The sequence below is a fragment of the Punica granatum genome, chromosome 3 (assembly GCF_007655135.1).
Source record: "Punica granatum isolate Tunisia-2019 chromosome 3, ASM765513v2, whole genome shotgun sequence".
Classification (NCBI taxonomy): Eukaryota; Viridiplantae; Streptophyta; class Magnoliopsida; order Myrtales; family Lythraceae; genus Punica; species Punica granatum.
In genome coordinates this window covers 24661871-24681097 of record NC_045129.1, presented here as the reverse complement: position 1 = coordinate 24681097, position 19227 = coordinate 24661871, and the positions used below count along the sequence as shown (strand labels likewise).

At 48.4% G+C, this 19227-nt stretch overlaps 1 protein-coding gene across 1 annotated transcript; it reads right to left on the bottom strand.

Annotated features, from left to right (window-relative positions):
* Positions 1 to 16599: 16599 nt before the first annotated feature.
* LOC116200474 lies at positions 16600 to 18225 on the bottom strand. The gene has a single exon (XM_031531323.1). It carries the CDS (start codon positions 18223 to 18225, stop codon positions 16600 to 16602), a length of 1626 nt encoding a protein of 541 aa, XP_031387183.1.
* Positions 18226 to 19227: the final 1002 nt, after the last annotated feature.

Here is a 19227-nt window from a genome sequence, read left to right as displayed (position 1 = left end):
GACATCTCCGGCTCCATATTTGTATTTACCGGCTTAAGGGACAAGGGCCCACGTAATTTGACAATTTATGTCAAAATGACCGATGTGGGATGCAGATACAAGATATGCTGTCAGAAGTGGGTAACCTCGCTCTGAATGCATAAAAGGAGCAAAACCGGCTTCCAAGCCTCATACAGACATTTGGCAATTTCTCACGGAAAATGCCAATCTTGGACTCATTAAATCCATTTCCTCGCGTATATCGATAATTCGACGTTCAATTCAAACCACGAATTTCGAATGCGCGATCAATCGAGACCCGAGCTTTTTCCCGGTTTCTCCTCTTCGGTCGTGGGACCCACGGGCTACTCAAGATGAGTCACCCTTTACTCTAGAAGCTTCTTCTTCTTCTTCAATGCAAGAAGCCAACTTGCACTCTTGCTTGAAAATATGCAAGAGTTTGAAGACAACACTCAAGCCTCCATCAATGCTCATCAATGCTCATCAATGTCTTATCTCTTCTTCATTAATGCAATGGAAGAGGATGAGGCTTGATATTTTCTAAGCATGGGGGTTAAGAGCACTTGCTTTTGCTAATTGTGTCATTAGCTTTGCCTATAAATGGCCCAAAAGTGATTAAGATAATCACTTCTCCTCTTGCACACTCTCTCCAAGCTTTCTCCCTCAAGAAAAGCTCTCAACTCCATAGCCAAGAACCAGCAAGCTTCAACACTTCAAAACCAAGAGAGAAAAATCGAAGCAAACCCGAAGAAAGCTTTGAGTTTCTTAAGTCGGAAGCCGATGTTCATCATCCCGACTTAAGCTCAAAATTTCTCAAACTTCATATCCCACTCATTTTGGACCCATGAAGTTCATTGGTGAAATTGGTTTTTCCATTTGAAGTCTTTAAATTACTGTTTCAGGTCAAATAGTGCATTTCGGGTGAAATCGCTACTCTCGGGTGAATAGTGACCCGCCAGCGCCAGCCGCGCGCACGCCCGCGCACGCCCGCGCGCACGCGCACCCCGCGCCCCGCACACGCCCGCGAGCCCCGCTCGCACGCCTACACGCCCGCGCGCCTGCTCGCGCCCCGCGCACACTGCGCGCCTCCCGTGCATTCCAGCCGCATTCCCCGTGCACCTGGCTCCCCGAACGTGCATCCTTTGCACCCGAGCATCCTTCCAAGCGTTCAATCGAGTCACCCGACTCTCGAACACTTCCCCGACTCTTTCCTCGTATCCCGAGGCTAGGTAAATCACTCTTGACTTAGAGGAGTTAGGGCTTTTTACATTATTTGCATGGCTATGGAGTAATATGGTGCACAAAGCATGTTCACTTGCAAGACTTCATGTTTATGCACTTTTTACATTATATCATGCATGTTTATCCTCGATTAACATGTTAGCATGTCGGGAAACGTTTGGATCGACCCTCGGAAGACCTTCCCGACCCGAAATAAGCAAAAGAGCTCTCGGGTTTGCCTCAAGAAGAGGTAACCGAGACTTGGCTTGCTTTCCTCGGGATAAGAACGGCCTTCTTAGCCCGATCCAAGTTCGATTCCCGAGTCTTCTCGTGTTTTCTTACATGCATGAAGTCGGTATTGTTTTATCGATTCCTTAAATAACTTGTTTGTGCATGTTTGTATGTTCGAATGCGTTATTCAAATCATGGCAATACCGATTTTCGTTTAATCGTGTCATTTATCATGTTTGTCGTTTGAGCATGCGAGAAATGATTCAAAACGAGACGGGTTAACCTCGTGGAACCCCATTCGGGCCATGGGACTTCTCGGCTATCTCCAAAGAGAAGTGGCCGAGAGCGTCTTAGACTCGTACGGGTTGCATGAGGCTTCCTCTTCCCGTTTTGAGTCTGTTCTCGACTTTCGTGTAATTTGCAATTTACATTATCGTCGCAATATCGCATGAAAATGTCTTTTCAAAACAAAGCATGCATGGATTCGGGTATCGATGACTCATTCGGGTCCATTCGGTTATGAGGGTAGTTTCGGTCATTGGATCAAATTATCCTCGATCCTTATGGAATCGTCTTGGTCGTCGAGTCGTGAATCGTTTTCGCAATTAATGCATTCGGCATAACCCTTAAGCATCAATTCCACAAACGGGTTAATCGGGACGCTCACATGATTAAACCCACTTTACACTGATAAAGTTTACACGAATTGGCCATTAACTGATAACTCGCGTCGATGAGTTGTCAAATGACGTCGGTGCCCTGTTCAAACTTATCAATTTCAAAACCCGAAACGCGCGGTCCGATGTAGCATGGACGTCTGAAAAGGGCTTCTGTGTCTCAACTTGAGTTTTTACCTGATTCCAGGTAACTCAGGTCATGATGCAGAAGATCTTTCTAAATCACTTCCGGGCAGACCGACCGGTTCTTTGGCTTTTTCGGGGTTCTTGCATAACCATGGACCATCCAGGGAATTGGTCGATACCGGCTACAGGCCGAGGTGGCCCGCACTGCGATGTTTCCCCTTTTCTGAAAACAATTTTCAAATAAAGGGCAAAATCGTCATTTCACAATTCAACGACACTCTTAAGGTTAGCATGACAGAAACACTACAGTACGGGATAAGAACGGGCTACCTGTTCAGGTGCAGGTTCATCTGCATAGCCTTTTCTTATCTAACTGATGAGTTTCTGTCATCCTAACATAGACTCGGGTAACTAGAACGGTTATCTCTGTCAGAAAACATGCAAAATGCTGATTAACCTTTCACTCGACCTAACCAAACACTAGATAATGGTTAGGAGGAATTCTAGATTCCAAATCTAGAGTCAAAACACGAGTTTGGCTAATTCAGTGGAAATTCAGTGTCACAATACAGAACAACTGTAAAATCAATCCACACACATGAGATTTGACTCTCTTTGTCAGGTTCTCAAAACAAAGCCGAATGCTAAAACATTGGCACGTGCTGGTTTGTCTAGGGTAGGATTTGCATGCCAAAATACCCCGGATTAACAACTTGTTAAAACACGTACACTCGATAATAACAAACACTTTGTCTATTATTAAGATGTTGCGTGTTATCTTTCCGCACCTGTTTGCCATGCGGGTCGAGCCTGACCCCTAAACCGAATAATATTAGGGTTCAACGCCCTAATCATCGAGCACAGGGTTCAACGCCCTAATCAACACTCACAGGGTCCAACGCCCTATTCAGTGAGAGCGTCCATTGAATTTCAGTTCTTCGGTCTTTTTCGCTAAACTCACGGTGAGTTAGAGTGGAATAATAACCGAACGCGAGTCGACTGGAATTCGGCCATTTGTAATTTGTATTTATTATTTTCGAGAGCATTGTAAGGATTTTATTTTGTACATTTATTCTGTAAGAATTCCAGTCGGTGAGCGAACGGTCCGAGAGTCGAATTAATCGAATTGGTCTAATGCTTGCCCAGATACAAGTAAATCCAAGAACTCGCAGTTTTGGTTCATGCAGGGATTCAACCTCCATGGTTCGATGAACTGTAACGCAAGATTGTGAAGCAACTCCCCGACATACGGGTTTACTTCTCTCTCGGCTTCTCAACCGACATCGTTTAATTCACCGAATCTCCGGTGTCAAAACGTGCGAGCCGAGTGCAGCTTAATTCATGCGGTAAATCATAAAACATGCAAGCCTAGCAAACTAGAGTACCGAAAGGGCATGCGGGATATAGGCCCGCACGTAACATGAACCCCTGAACACGGATTTTCCGGTTCCGCACAGATCAATGCCTTAACAACAAACTAGGTGTTCCATACCCCTAGACCCTGGTAACTTATCCGCCCTCGACCTACGGGTCGTAAAATGATAAGTGGCGACTCCTTCTCTCACGCGTGTCCGTCACGCGTCCCCACGGGAAGGTGGACACTCCCAAGCCGCGCGATCCAAAAGTGCGCAATGCGGGCCCCGACGAGAGTCCACATTCAGGTCCGTACAGTCATGACCGGAGGACTCTATGCCGCATTGCGGCACACTTTTTCCTGAGTGGCGAGACTCTCTACCGCTGTTCATTCGATGCTACACTACTTCGGTGTGTCGACGAGAATGAGGCACAACGCCTCATGGAAGAAGTGCACGAAGGAAATTGCGGACCTCATATGAATGGACTCATGCTAGCAAAGAAGCTCATGCGGCTCGGGTACTTCTGGTCTACCATGGAGACCGACTGCGTCAAGCATGTCAGACACTGTCACTTGTGTCAAGTCTACGCGAATCAGATCAGAGCACCACCCAACGAGCTCCATCCAATGGCTGCTCCGTGGCCATTTTCTATGTGGGGCATGGACGTGATTGGTCCAATCAACCCTAAAGCATCCAATGGACATTTGTTCATATTGGTAGCTATCGATTACTTCACCAAGTGGATCGAAGCTATCACCCTTGCGTCAGTCACTGCAAAGGCCGTGGCTCGCTTCCTCAAACGCGACATCATTGCGCGATACGGGGTCCCTGCGACTCTCATCACCGACAATGCCAAGAACCTGAATAATAAGCTCATTGACAAGCTCTGTGCACAGTTCAGGATCCAACATCGTAATTCCTCTCCATATCGTCCACAAATGAATGGTGCGATAGAGGCAGCGAATAAGAATATAAAGAAAATTATCGAAAAAATGACGGTGAATTACAAGGACTGGCATGAGATGCTCCCGTTTGCACTCTTGGCATATCGGACTTCTATCCGCTCATCCACCGGGGCAACCCCGTATTCTTTGGTCTACGGCATGGAAGCGGTTCTTCCAATTGAAGTGGAGATTCCCTCCATGAGGGTTCTTGCCGAGTCCAAACTCGAGGAAGTAGAATGGGCGAAGCAACGCTATGAACAGCTTAATCTCATCGACGAGAAGCGGCTAACTGCACTTTGCCACGGTCAGTGCTATCAGCAAAGAATGGCTCGAACATTCAACAAAAAAGTTCGTCCTCGCAAGTTCAGCCCCAGCGATCTCGTCTTGCGAAAAGTTTTACACATCGCCCCAGATTCCAGGGGCAAGTTCGCTTACAAGTACGACGGTCCATTCATCGTTAAAGAAGTCTTTGACGGAGGGGCAATCATTCTCAACGATATGGACGGAAACGAGAACGCTCTTCCGGTCAATGCTGATGCTCTTAAGAAATACTATCCGTGATGGTGTTTCTCTTATCCCACTGCGGATGTTTTCTCAAATGCACATTACATTTTATCTTTCTTTGCATGTACAGTTCCCAACACTTTTAATTTTGTTAACTCATGTACTCCCATCTTCTGCTCTTTCCCTTTTCTCTGAATTTTTCCTGAGAGAAAAAGAATGGATTTCCCGCTAGGTTGAAAACCTCTTTGAGGCGGCCTAGGCAAAAATTAGGGAATGAGAGGCACGGTTTAAAATCCCGCAAAGGGGAACCGTGGCAAAAGGAGAGCATGAATCAAAATCCTCGCTAGGCTGAAAACCCGAAAAGGGCGGTCTAGGCAAAAGTTAGAGGAATCGAGAGGTGCGATCAGACCCAATACGGATGATCGTAGCAAAAGGTGAGATCTAAATGAGAGAAATGTCAAACAAAACACCCCGTTAGGTCGTCACGCGTTTTGCGACCAAGGCAAAAATTAGGGGACCTTCGACAACTCGACCACGAAATGACAGCTACATTCAGCATGCAGCGGCAACAAATAGTGGTTTGACAGTCTTCGATGCAAGCAAACTCTCTTTTACTCTCAGAGCATGAGACACGTTTCGACATACAGTCGAATCTTTGTATCCTTGATTTGGAGGATCCCAAAGAATCCCCCTATACCCTTATGCAAATTCTACAGGTCATGCATGTTCTGTAAAAAGCCTTTCTTGTCAAATCACAAACCTAGCGGGATACGACCATCCCTTTAAATGGTCATCAAGTTCAAATCCCCAAAGCATTATTATTCAGACTTCTTTCTACATCTTCATTATGGCTGTAGAGTAGAACTGACAACTACTGTTAGCTCCCATGGTTCTATATGCAGGAATGAAGATGTGAACCTCGGAAGAAGTCTTTCTTTGATGAATGCATGTCTGCCTTATGCTAAGGACCACAACTAAAATCCAAGGAGAAGTCTTCAGGATAATACTCCATGCATTCAATCGCATCACAATCAGTTGGCAAACAATAAAACATTCTGCCACTACATCGATTGCAACACGGACAAGCTCAGTGACGGAGGAAGCACAATGATTCCTTCCACACCTCACGCAACTCCCCAACGTTTGCATTTACCTTTTGCAATGCATCCCATGCAATTTACTTTTCCGCATTTCGGGTACGTCCCGACTACTTTTCCGCATTTCGGGTACGTCCCGACTACTTTTCCGCATTTCGGGTACGTGCCGACTACTCTTCCTGCATGCATTTCGGGTACGTCCCGACTACTTTTCCTGCATTTCGGGTACGTCCCGACTACTTTTCCGCATTTCGGGTACGTCCCGACTACTTTTCCGCATTTCGGGTACGTCCCGACTACTTTCCGCACTTCGGGTACGTCCCGACTACTTTTTCGCATTTCGGGTACGTCCCGACTACTTTCCTGCATTTCGGGTACGTCCCGACTACTTTTCCGCATTTCGGGTACGTCCCGACTACTTTTCTGCATTTCGGGTACGTCCCGACTGTTTTCCGCACTTCGGGTACGTCCCGACTACTTTTCCTGCATTTCGGGTACGTCCCGACTACTTTTCTGCATTTCGGGCACGTCCCGACTATTTTTCGCACTTCGGGTACGTCCCGACTACTATTCCGCATTTCAGGTACGTCCCGACTACTTTTCTGCACCATGCAAACCGCCCGGCAAAATACCCCGCACCTTGCAAACCCGCCGGGCAACACGCCCCGCACCCCGCAAGTCCATTGGGTAGGCGCCTTTGAACCATGTTGTTCATTCGGTACGCTCCCCGTGCATATTGCAAACCCTTCGGGTACGTCCCGACTACTTTTCCGCATTTCAGGTACGTCCCGACTACTTTTCCGCACTTCGGGTACGTCCCGACTACTTTTCCGCATTTCGGGTACGTCCCGACTATTGTCCGCACTTCGGGTACGTCCCGACTGCTTTTCCTGCATTTCGGGTACGTCCCGACTACTTTTCTGCATTTCGGGTACGTCCCGACTATTTTCCGCACTTCGGGTACGTCCCGACTACTTTTCCGCATTTCGGGTACGTCCCGACTACTTTTCTGCACCATGCAAACCGCCGGGCAAAACACCCCGCACCTTGCAAACTCGCCGGGCAACATGCCCCGCACCCCGCAAGTCCATTGGGTAGGCGCCTTTGAACCATGTTGTTCATTCGGTATGCTCCCCGTGCATATTGCAAACCCTTCGGGTACGTCCCGACTACTTTTCCGCATTTCGGGTACGTCCCGACTACTTTTCCGCATTTCGGGTACGTCCCGACTATTTTCCGCACTTCGGGTACGTCCCGACTACTTTTCTGCATTTCGGGTACGTCCCGACTATTTTCCGCACTTCGGGTACGTCCCGACTACTTTTCCTGCATTTCGGGTACGTCCCGACTACTTTTCTGCATTTCGGGCACGTCCCGACTATCTTTCGCACTTCGGGTACGTCCCGACTACTATTCCGCATTTCGGGTACGTCCCGACTACTTTTCTGCACCATGCAAACCGCCCGGCAAAACACCCCGCACCTTGCAAACTCGCCGAGCAACACGCCCCGCACCCCGCAAGTCCATTGGGTAGGCGCCTTTGAACCATGTTGTTCATTCGGTATGCTCCCCGTGCATATTGCAAACCCTTCGGGTACGTCCCGACTACTTTTCCGCATTTCGGGTACGTCCCGACTACTTTTCCGCACTTCGGGTACGTCCCGACTACTTTTCCGCATTTCGGGTACGTCCCGACTACTTTTCCGCATTTCGGGTACGTCCCGACTATTTTCCGCACTTCGGGTACGTCCCGACTGCTTTTCCTGCATTTCGAGTACGTCCCGACTACTTTTCTGCATTTCGGGTACGTCCCGACTATTTTCCGCACTTCGGGTACGTCCCGACTATTTTTCCGCATTTCGGGTACATCCCGACTACTTTTCTGCACCATGCAAACCGCTGGGCAAAACACCCCGCACCTTGCAAACCCGCCGGGCAACATGCCCCGCACCCCGCAAGTCCATTGGGTAGGCGCCTTTGAACCATGTTGTTCATTCGGTATGCTCCCCGTGCATATTGCAAACCCTTCGGGTACGTCCCGACTACTTTTTCGCATTTCGGGTACGTCCCGACTACTTTTCCGCATTTCGGGTATGTCCCGACTACTTTCCTGCACTTCGGGTACGTCCCGACTACTTATCTGTTTAGGGTACCATCCCCTCAGGTTCATCCTGACTTTTACATTTCTGCATTAGGTATAACATCCCCACATATCCAAAGTAAGAGGGAGAAGACTATTATCGGAAATTCCATGTCAATCATTGCTATCAAATTGGGGCGCTTCTGAAGTCTTTGGCTGCATCCTCTACTCGAGCATGCAGTCAAAGAGGGGCAAGCTGTCAGCACCCCATTTTGGCTCACCTTTCCAAACGATGATATCAGCAATGATCCAAGCCACAACCTGAGCAGAATACAGAAAAATGACTTAACAGAGCAGAAAATCACAATTCATCCTCAAGTCGGCAAAATCGGGCAAATGACACATGCATATGACAGAAGGACTCCAGGGGTCACCAAAGGGTAATAGAGTGACTAGAGAGCTCAGCAATATCCAAAACCGGCATTTTCAGTAAATGACGCGGACAGTTCTATTTTCCGATAGTTCACTCGATCATCGGAAGACAGCCAATATTGGACCCCAAAAATCCACTCCAATGCCAAACAGATGAAAAGTGTCCCCAAATGCATTTTGCAAATCATCTGCTCTATACAGAACAACTTTCTGTATACAGACAACTTTTCAGTGGAAGTCCAAAAATGCCGGTTTCTCGAAGAACAGTTAATTCCAAATATCAGATGCGGCCATGCCCCTCAATCATACAGAGCACGAGCAATGCTTCATATTGTCTTTTAGAAGCCATACAGACACTCTGAATGACTTCCGAATGACAAAACGGGCATACCCTTCTTCGGAAGAGCGTAACCGGAGACTGGTCTGATGGAATTACGGCAAACGAAGTTCACACTACATTGCCCTGAAAACTCCAGCGGACATTCGTAATTGGGCAAAACAGACAGCAAAAGCCTTCACGATTTCCCGAGTAACCTCCGAGGGGCACAAAAGGCCATTTTCAGTGAAAATCCATATCCGGAGGTCCTCTTTGGGGAAACTTGACGCCGGATGCTTACCTTACACAATGCTAGCCTTCTCAAGGCTCAATGTGGAATTGTTGGAATGAATCACACAACTCATCTAGACCCCTCGAGCAGTGCTTTAAGGGTCTCAGATGCACTTTCATATCCTTAGAGGCCCGATCTCAGCAACAGAGATCGCAGTAATCTCCGGATCGCCCAAGAAACTCAGAGAGCAATCTGAGGGCCGAAACACTTGAAGTAGGCGAGCGATGAGCGAACGCTCGTCAGTGATGTAGGAAAAGGGATGTGATGAGCAGAACGGCCTGATGTGTGCGAGGAGCCAAATCTGAAGAAGATGCGGAGGTCCTCTCATTCTACCACGTCGAACCTCTCGTACATAGTCAAGAGACCGAATGGTCTCAGCCAAGACGGCGTCTACATAGCTACGGCCTCCTACCACTTGGACGATGACTTGGGCAAGTGCCCCGTCTATGAGGTTCGACGAGTGGGGGAATAGGATGGTCCCAAAGATGAGCAAGAGGAACCCATGACAGGCGTCACCAAAGGGTACGATTCTCCCCTGGCATTGAGAGAACGAACATGTATGAAGTCTATGAGCCATGCGGTCCTAACGCTATGCTCCCCTCCATGCTGAAGCTCAAGACGAATTTCTTCGTCGCGGAGATCTAAGAGGATGGCGAGTCTACTCTGTATCGTGGCGAACTGGTTGGGCGCCACGATGTCGAGGGTCGGCATGGGTCGCTGAATGAGTGCCGCGTACTCCTCTACTGTGGGAGCTAGCTCTGACCCCTGAAAACTGAATACGGCCCGCTGAGTGTCCCAAAAATTAATAGCAGTTCTGAGTAGGGTCCAGTCAATGGGGGAATCAGCGAGTAATGGCAAGTCTCCTATGATGAGCCGGAGGACTGCACGGTCAACTGGGCGGAATGTATTCCAAAGGCGAGTAATGTCCGCAGATGGCATGATGATGACATCGAGCCTAAGACAGGGATGCGAGCGATCCATCCTTGCCTAATGGAGAGATGTTGGTTTAATGTTTATAAACAAACTGATGTAATGTCCTAGGTTGTTTTGAAAACATGCATGCAGTGCAGAAAAGTAAAGTATATCTGTATCTATTACAATGTACATCGCTCATTGTAGAAAAACAACAAAAGGCCCGCCTAAAAGAAAACTACGAGCCGACTCAAAGACTCAACTTTTGGGTCGGTTGACGGCATGAAGGCAATTTTGGTCCAGCATGACGGTCCCTGTTTATGCATGGTTTAGGTGCTACCGGGATAGCAACTAACTAAAGATGGGGGCTCCCGACTCAAGGGTATCAATTCCATGAAATCGGGCGGGATTCTTTTCAAGGCCTAAGCGACAGTCGAACCGCGCGCCGTACCCCTACTTCGAACCCCTGTCTAACCTAGCTTCCTAGATTGCCGCTCATGGGATTTCAAGCGTGGTACCTAAATCCACTAGAATGATGCAATGCAAGTGCAGAAAAGTAAATATGCGTAAAATAGATAAGCGAGAAAGTTGCAGAAAGCGGTAAATGAACATGCAAGCAAGCAAACGGATCGAGCCTGAATCCACTAAGTATATCCCCAGTGGAGTCGCCAAGCTGTACGGACCCGAATGTGGACTCTCGTCGGGGCCCGCATTGCGCGCTTTTGGATCGCACGGCTTGGGAGTGTCCACCTTCCCGTGGGGACGCGTGACGGACACGCGTGAGAGAAGGAGTCGCCACTTATCATTTTACGACCCGTAGGTCGAGGGCGGATAAGTTACCCGAGTCTAGGGGTATGGAACACCTAGTTTGTCGTTAAGGCATTGATCTGTGCGGAACCGGAAAATCCGTGTTCAGGGGTTCATGTTACGTGCGGGTCTATATCCCGCACGCCCTTTCGGTACTCTGGTTTGCGAGGCTTGCATTTTTGTTTTATTTACCGCATGAATTAGGCTGCACTCGGCTCACACGTTTTGACACCGTAACTTCGATGAATTAAACGATGTCGGTGGAGAAGCTGAGAGAGAAGTAAACCCGTGTGTCGGGGAATTGGTTCACAATCTTGCGTTACAGTTCATCGAACCATGGAGGTTGAATCCCTGCGTGAACCAGAACCGAGAGTTCTTGGATTTACTTGTATCTGGGCAAGCATTAGACCGATTCGATTAATTCGACTCTCGGACCGTTCGCTCACCGACTTCCAGTCGACTCGCATTCGGTTATTATTCCACTCTAACTCACCGTGAGTTTAGGGAAAAAGACCGAAGAACTGAAATTCAATGGACGCTCTCACTGAATAGGGCGTTGGACCCTGTGAGTGTTGATTAGGGCGTTGAACCCTGTGCTCGATGATTAGGGTGTTGAACCCTAATATTATTCGTCCTAGGGATCAAGCTCGACCCGTATGGCAAACAAGTGCGGAAAGATAACACGCAACATGTTAATAACAGACAAGGTGTTTTGTATTTACCGAATGTACGTGGATTAACAAGTTTATTAATCCAAAAGTGTTTTTGCAAGCAAATGCCATATGCTAAGCAATCAAACACGTGCCAATGTTTTAGTATTCTGCTTTTGTTGGAAATTTGGAAAAGAGAATCGAATACCATGTGTGTAGATTGCTTTTATAGTGATTCGGTGTTGTGACACTGAATTACCACTGAATTGATCCAAACTTGTATTTTGACTCTAGATTTGGAACCTAGAGTTCCGCCTAACCATTTTCTAGGATTTGGTTAAGTCGAGTGAAATGATTAGTCCGATAACTGTATTTTGATACAGAATACCCAACTGACATCTTAAACTGCGCTAGGATGTCGGCGAATCACGAAATGATGTTCTTGTCCTTGATTTGAAAATTTGTTTTCAGAAAAGGAGAACAACACAATAAGGATTTGAAAGTATGAGGGTTTTGAAAAGGGCATTAACACCGTTTTGTAATTCGTCGACGCGAGTTACAAATTAATGTCCAATTCGTGCAAAGTTATTTAAATGGAATGAATTAACCGTGTGAACGTCCCGATTAACCCGTTCGTGGAATTAATGCTTAAGGTTATTGCCGAATACTTTAATTGTGAAAACGATTCGTGATTCGGCGACCAACACGAATCCGTAAGGATCGAGGATATTTGGTCCAATGACCGAAACTACCCTCGTAACCGAATGGACCCGAATGAGTCAACGATACCCGAATCCATGCATGTTTTGTTTTGAAAAGACATGTAATCGATGTTTTAACATGGGAATCGTGGAAATATCGAAATTACGCTTTCGTACAATCCGAGAAATGAATTAAACTCGAAATAAGGAAATCATTCTTGATCCAAAAAGGGCCAAGAAGCCCTCGGCTTCACCTTGTCAAAGATGGCCGAATACTCTCATGGCTCGATTCAAATCACAAAGAATTTCCTTGTCTTGGTTTAATCATTTTTCGCATGCTCAAACATCAAACATCATGAATAACACGTTTTGACAAAAGCCGGTATTACCATGATTTGATTAACTCATTTAAACATGCAAACATTCACAAACATGTTATTTAAGGAATCGATAAAATAATACCGGCTTCATGCATGCAAGAATAACAAAATAAACTCGGAAAATAACTTGGATCGGGCTAAGGAGACCAATCTTAACCCGAAAAGAGCAACTCAAGTCTCGGCCATCCCATTTAGAGACTTGGCCGTGAGCTCACTTGCCATTTCCGGGTCGGGATGGTCTTCCAAACAACAATCCAAATCTTTTTCCGACATGCTAGCAAGTTATAAGGTAATACACATGCATAATATAACATAAAATTGCATAAAAGTTAAGTCTTGCAAGTTAAGTATGCATAAAATACCATAGTACTCCATAGCCATGCAAAAATATAAAAAGCCCTAACTCCTCTAAGTCAAGAGTGATTTACCTAGCCTCGGGATACGAGGAAAGAGTCGGGGAAGTGTTCGAGAGTCGGGTGACTCGGTTGAACGCTTGGAAGGATGCTCGGGTGCAAAGGATGCACGTTCGGGGAGCTAGGTGCACGGGGAATGCGGCTGGAATGCACGGGAGGCGCGCGGCGTGCGCGGGGCACGGGCAGGCGCGCGGGAGTGCAGGCGTGCGCGCGGGGCGCGCGGGCGTGCGCGGGGCGCGAGCGTGCGCGTGCGCGCGGGCAGGCGCGCGGGCGTGGGCGCGGCCGGCGCTGGCGGGTCACTATTCACCCGAGAGTAGCGATTTCACCCGAAATGCACTATTTGACCTGAAACAATAATTTAAAGACTTCAAATGGAAAAACCAATTTCACCAATGAACTCCATGGGTCCAAAATGAGTGGGATATGAAGTTTGAGAAATTTTGAGCTTAAATCGGGATGATGAACATCGGCTTCCGACTTAAGAACTCAAGGCTCTCTTTTGATCTTTTCGGTTTTCTTTTCTCTTCCTTCTAAGTGCTGAAGTTTTCTAGTTCTTGAGTGTTCTTGGCTATGGAGTTTGAGAGGATTTCTTGAAAGAGAAAGGTTGGAGAGAGTGTGTAAGAGGAGAAGTGATTATCTTAATCACTTTTGGGTCATTTATAGGCAAAGCTAATGACACAATTAGCAAAAGCAAGTGCTCTTAACCCCCATGCTTAGAAAATATCAAGCCTCATCCTCTTCCATTGCATTAATGAAGAAGAGATAAGACATTGATGAGCATTGATGAGCATTGATGGAGGCTTGAGTGTTGTCTTCAAACTCTTGGATATTTTCAAGCAAGAGTGCAAGTTGGCTTCTTGCATTGAAGAAGAAGAAGAAGCTTCTAGAGTAAAAGGTGACTCATCTTGAATAGCCCGTGGGTCCCACGACCGAAGAGGAGAAACCGGGAAAAAGCTCGGGTCTCGATTGATCGCGCATTCGAAGTTCGTGGTTTGAATTGAACGTCGAATTATCGATATACGCGAGGAAATGGATTTAATGAGTCCGAGATTGGCATTTTCCGTGAGAAATTGCCAAATGTCTGTATGAGGCTTGGAAGCCGGTTTTGCTCCTTTTATGCATTCAGAGCGAGGTTACCCACTTCTGACAGCATATCTTGTATCTGCATCCCACGTCGGTCATTTTGACATAAATTGTCAAATTACGTGGGCCCTTGTCCCTTAAGTCGGTAAATACAAATATGGAGCCGGAGATGTCCTAGGAGGCCGAAACTGGATTTCTCAGATTGCTTTCTGAGTTTCTTGGGCGATCCGGAGATTACTGCGATCTCTGTTTGTTGAGATCGGGCCTCTAAGGATATGAAAAGTGCATCTGAGACCCTTAAAGCACTGCTCGAGGGGTCTAGATGAGTTGTGTGATTCATTCCGACAATTCCACATTGAGCCTTGAGAAGGCTAGCATTGTGTAAGGTAAGCATCCGGCGTCAAGTTTCCCCAAAGAGGACCTCCGGATATGGATTTTCACTGAAAATGGCCTTTTGTGCCCCTCGGAGGTTACTCGGGAAACCGTGAAGGGTTTTGCTGTCTGTTTTGCCCAATTGCGTATGTCCGCTGGAGTTTTCAGGGCAATGTAGTGTGAACTTCGTTTGCCGTAATTCCATCAGACCAGTCTCCGGTTACGCTCTTCCGAAGAAGGGTATGCCCGTTTTGTCATTCGGAAGTCATTCAGAGTGTTTGTATGGCTTCTAAAAGACAATATGAAGCATTGCTCGTGCTTTGTATGATTGAGGGGCATGGCTGCATCTGATATTTGGAATTAACTTTTCTTCGAGAAACTGGCATTTTTGGACTTACACTGAAAAGTTGTTTGTATACAGAAAGTTGTTCTGTATAGAGCAGATGATTTGCAAAATGCCTTTGGGGACACTTTTCATCTGTTTTGCATTGGAGTGGATTTTTGGGGTCCAATATTGGCTGTCTTCCGATGATCGAGCGAACTATCGGAAAATAGAACTGTCCGTGTGATATACTGAAAATGCCGGTTTTGGATATTGCTGAGCTCTCTAATCACTCTATTACCCTTTGGTGACCCCTGGAGTCCTTATGTCATATGCATGTGTCATTTGCCCGATTTTGCCGACTTGAGGATGAATAGTGATTTTCTGCTCTGTTAAGTCGTTTTTCTTTATTCTGCTCAGGTTGTGGCTTGGATCATTGCTGATATCATCGTTTGGAAAGGTGAGCCAAAATGGGGTGCTGACACACGCGGGAGTTCAAAAAATGCATGTAGGGATTTCATTGATAGTATGAACGTGAAACCATAACAGAGATCCCTCTTCCGTCGTGTGGCCTATGGCTATGCCAACACGCGGGAAACATCTTGTACATAAATAAACCTTACACATTGGCGATCACAGCCGAGTAGCGCGGGACTGAGGTCCAGTTGTTAAGCTCTTCATTTTCCTGCGCCAGGCAGATGTGAACCCCTGAAGGAATCTCCTCGGTGACAGCATACACGGCTAGCAGAGCGGCAGGCGTGTCGTCGGAGTCCAAGGAAGGGCCGTCAAGGGTGTTCCCGATGATGTATGAAGGTCCGGGAAAGAAGTGAGATAGCTGGGGAACTTGTATGCCCCTGTTGAGCCTCCCATAGTGTGTGGCGAGGCGATGGAGGTGGTTGCCCCTGTGGGCTTCAATGATCTCATGGCAGGAGGGGCGAAAACCGAGTCCTCTCCTGTCTTTGTATTCTTGGACTTCGATGGGGCGGTTGATCCCCTGTCCGCGTGCCCCAAGGCCGGTGCCGGGGATGTAATTGTGGCGCAGCAAAACCTTCCCTATCATGCGGTCAGTGCGAGATGGGTCGATCTCTCCGTAATCCCGGATGACGGAGATTGTTTCGACTGAATGGAACGGGAGGTTTTCATCGTCCCCGACACTGATGTAGGGTACCGCTGTCTCCTTGTAGATGGCGTAATCCTCTTCCCCTTTAATCGTGATGAGCTTCTCTTCGACGATAAACTTCAATCTTTGATGTAGAGAAGAGGGGATGGCCCCGGCCGAGTGGATCCAAGACCTTCCAAGCAATAGGCTGAATGCGTTTGGAATATCGAGCACTTGGAATGTGATGCTGAACAAACACGGGCCGATGTCTATGAGAAGGTTGATTTCCCCGTTCACCTCTCTCCGCGAGTCGTTGAAGGCTCGGACCGCCGTTTTGCTCGGGCGGACGCGGTTGAGATCCACGTTCATCTACTTCAAAGTGGTCACCGGGCAAACGTTGAGTGCGGAACCATTGTCAATCATGACCCGGCCGATGATATAATTGTTGCATTTGCAGACAATGTGCAATGCTCACGAATGTGTCCATCCTTCAGAGGGGAGTTCGTCGTCTGAAAATGAGATGGTGTTGGAGAAGACAGAGCTGACGGTCTCCTCTATCCTGTCCGGAGGTGTTTCTTTTGGGACTTACGCAGCTGTTAACACCCGTAGGAGGGCTTCCCGGTGCAATTCCGAACTGAGGAGGAGAGCGAGTAGTGAGACGTGGGCCGGGGACTTGGCCATCTGTTCGACTACCTTGTACTCCCTCACCTTTATGATCTTCATGAATGCTTCGGCTTCTTCGTCAGTTACCTTCTTGGGCAGAAAGGACGCGACTTCGGGTGCTGTCCCAGTTTCAACGACGGGTGCCTTTCCTTTGTCCGAGACCACCGGATTTTCATACACTCGCCTTGAGCGTGTCATGCCCATGACACTGAACTGTTGCTCGATGTTGTTGATACCTCTTTCATAAGTCCAGGGGACCTGGTTGTTCAAATAGGGGTCCTTAGCAGGGACGTCTATGACAAACGAGGTGGGTGAAGTATCAAGCCTTGTGGACCCGACTGTGGATTCCGCCGGTACATACTCGATTATGAAAGGGGAAGGATTGTCTGATCCACTCTCGTCCTCTCCTAGAACGCAAATGTTGATCATATTGATAGAGGGCCCTTGGGTTTGCCCGTGATTGGGCAGGGGATTGGCTTGCACATTCGGGGGTCTTACAGCGTTGAACGAGAGCTCCTTTGCATCAATCATCTCCTGGATCCTCTCTCGTAACCTCCAACAAGTATCTAGGGTATGCCCCGGTGCCCCCCGATGGTACTCGCACTGCTTGCTTTGATCTTGGGTGGTTGGGTCGAAGTTCGGGCTCGGCGCTATTGTCCCGATCTTGTCGCTCGCGCGGAGTTGTTGGTAAATGTGGGAAAGTAGAACCGGCAAGGATGGGTATTGTCTGCGTGGTCGCGGTTGTGCTGCACCGCCCTGTTGACCTTGCGGGGGTGGGACCCGTTGCGTTGGCTGAGAAGCTCTCGAAGTCGGCGGTTGGTATTGAGGGGCTTGGAGTGGAGTAGGGGTGCAGTGGTGGACAACGTGCCATGGTACCGTAGGTGGGAGTGGGGGCGGCGGTACAGAGTAGTAGATCGATTGGGTAGGTGATTGAGGTCGATATTGAAGCGCATGCGGAGCGTAGGTGGGGACCACGGGGGGTGCAGGCGTGAAATTTACCGAATATTGTTGGGGCGTCGGATGTGCTGGATTAACAGCATTAACTGTAACCTCCTTTCCCCTTCTTCCGCTGGAAGATGTCGTCATTGTAGAGGCCTTCTTCGAGGGTTCTTCTCCTTTACTGGTGGGGCCTTCCATCCTGCCAAGCTTAATCCCCAAGTCAAGCTTTTTCCCGGCCTCGATGAGATCGGAGAATGAAGAGGTGTGAGCCAACAAGTGCGAATAGTACACTCCTCTCAGGGTGGAATGGAACAACTGGATCTGTTGTACTTCGCCGATTGGGGGGATGTGCTTTGCTGCTTGGGCACGCCACTTGGTAGCGTACTCCTCAAACCTTTGGCCTTGCGCCATCTCTTTCATGCTCAATTCCAAGAGAGCCGGAGGCGTTTCCGCACAGTACTGGTATTGGTCGATGAATTTCCGGGAAAGGTCTGCCCATGTTGGAATGTCTTCGGCCTTTAGCGACATGAACCAATCGAGAGCTGACCCCATCAAACTGTCTTGAAACGAGTGGATGACGAATTCCTCGTAATCCCAGTACTGTAGCATCTTGCCTTGGTAATGGCGGAGATGATGTCACGGGTCCGTCGTGCCTTCGTAAGTTTTGAACTCCGGGATCTTAACCTTCGAGGGTAGTCGCATGCCCGGGAAGAGGCTACAATCGCCATAGCTAGCATTGGGGCGAGTCTCATTTGCTTGCAGGGCTCGTATTGTCTCTTCCATTCTCTTCAGTCTACGTTCCTGCTCGGTGTCAGCCTCGGGGAAAAAGTGCGTTGGTGAAGCGAACTAGGCCGCGTGAGTCGGTGTGCCTGGTTCGAGAAAAGTGGTGTTTATGGGAGGCGGTGCTTGGTAGGGGAGGCTAGTGTGGGGTTGTAGAGACGGGTAAGGAGGAAGTTATGCGGCTTGAAGGTGAGCTGGAGCAGGTACGCTTGACGCCGGAAAAACCATCGGCGGAGGGACGGTATAGACTGCGGCTGGGGCCAGCATGGAGACAGGTGGTGGCGCGAAAAAGGCCTGATCCGAAGATAGGAATGTCGCCGGTGGAAGAGGGACGGCTGTTGGGGCCGTCGGCGGCGGAAAGGGGATAGTGAATGGGTGAACCGTGGGCGTGTGCGTTGTTGGCGGGGCGGGAGCATCAGTGCTCTCCGGAACTTGGGTCGGCGGAATCCAAGAGGTTGGATTGACTATTGGCCCTTGTCCCGAAGGAGGTGTGGAGCTCGAGGATGCACGGTTCAGTCTTCTGAGTAGGGCAAACAGTTCGGCCATGTTGGTGGTCATGTTGGCAGCTAGTTGGTTAACTGTGCCCTCAAGTGCCGCGATGCGAGCGTGGTCGTCGGAGGTGGATGATGTCGGTGAGACTCGTGGAAGGGGTGCCTGTCAGCACCCCATTTTGGTCCACCGGCTCCAATAGAGGACTTCCGATCAAAGCTCGGGTCACTATTCACGATCGGGAAACCGGAGGCGAACATGCGGGCAAAGAGTCATGATTACAGGAGAGAAGCAGGGTCCACTAGAAAAGCACAGGAGGGCAATCGGAAAAGTAAACAGACA

Coding starts and splice junctions, on each gene's coding strand:
- LOC116200474 (XM_031531323.1), bottom strand. CDS start 18,225: ATGCTACAGTACTGGGATTACGAGGAATTCGTCATCCACTCGTTTCAA.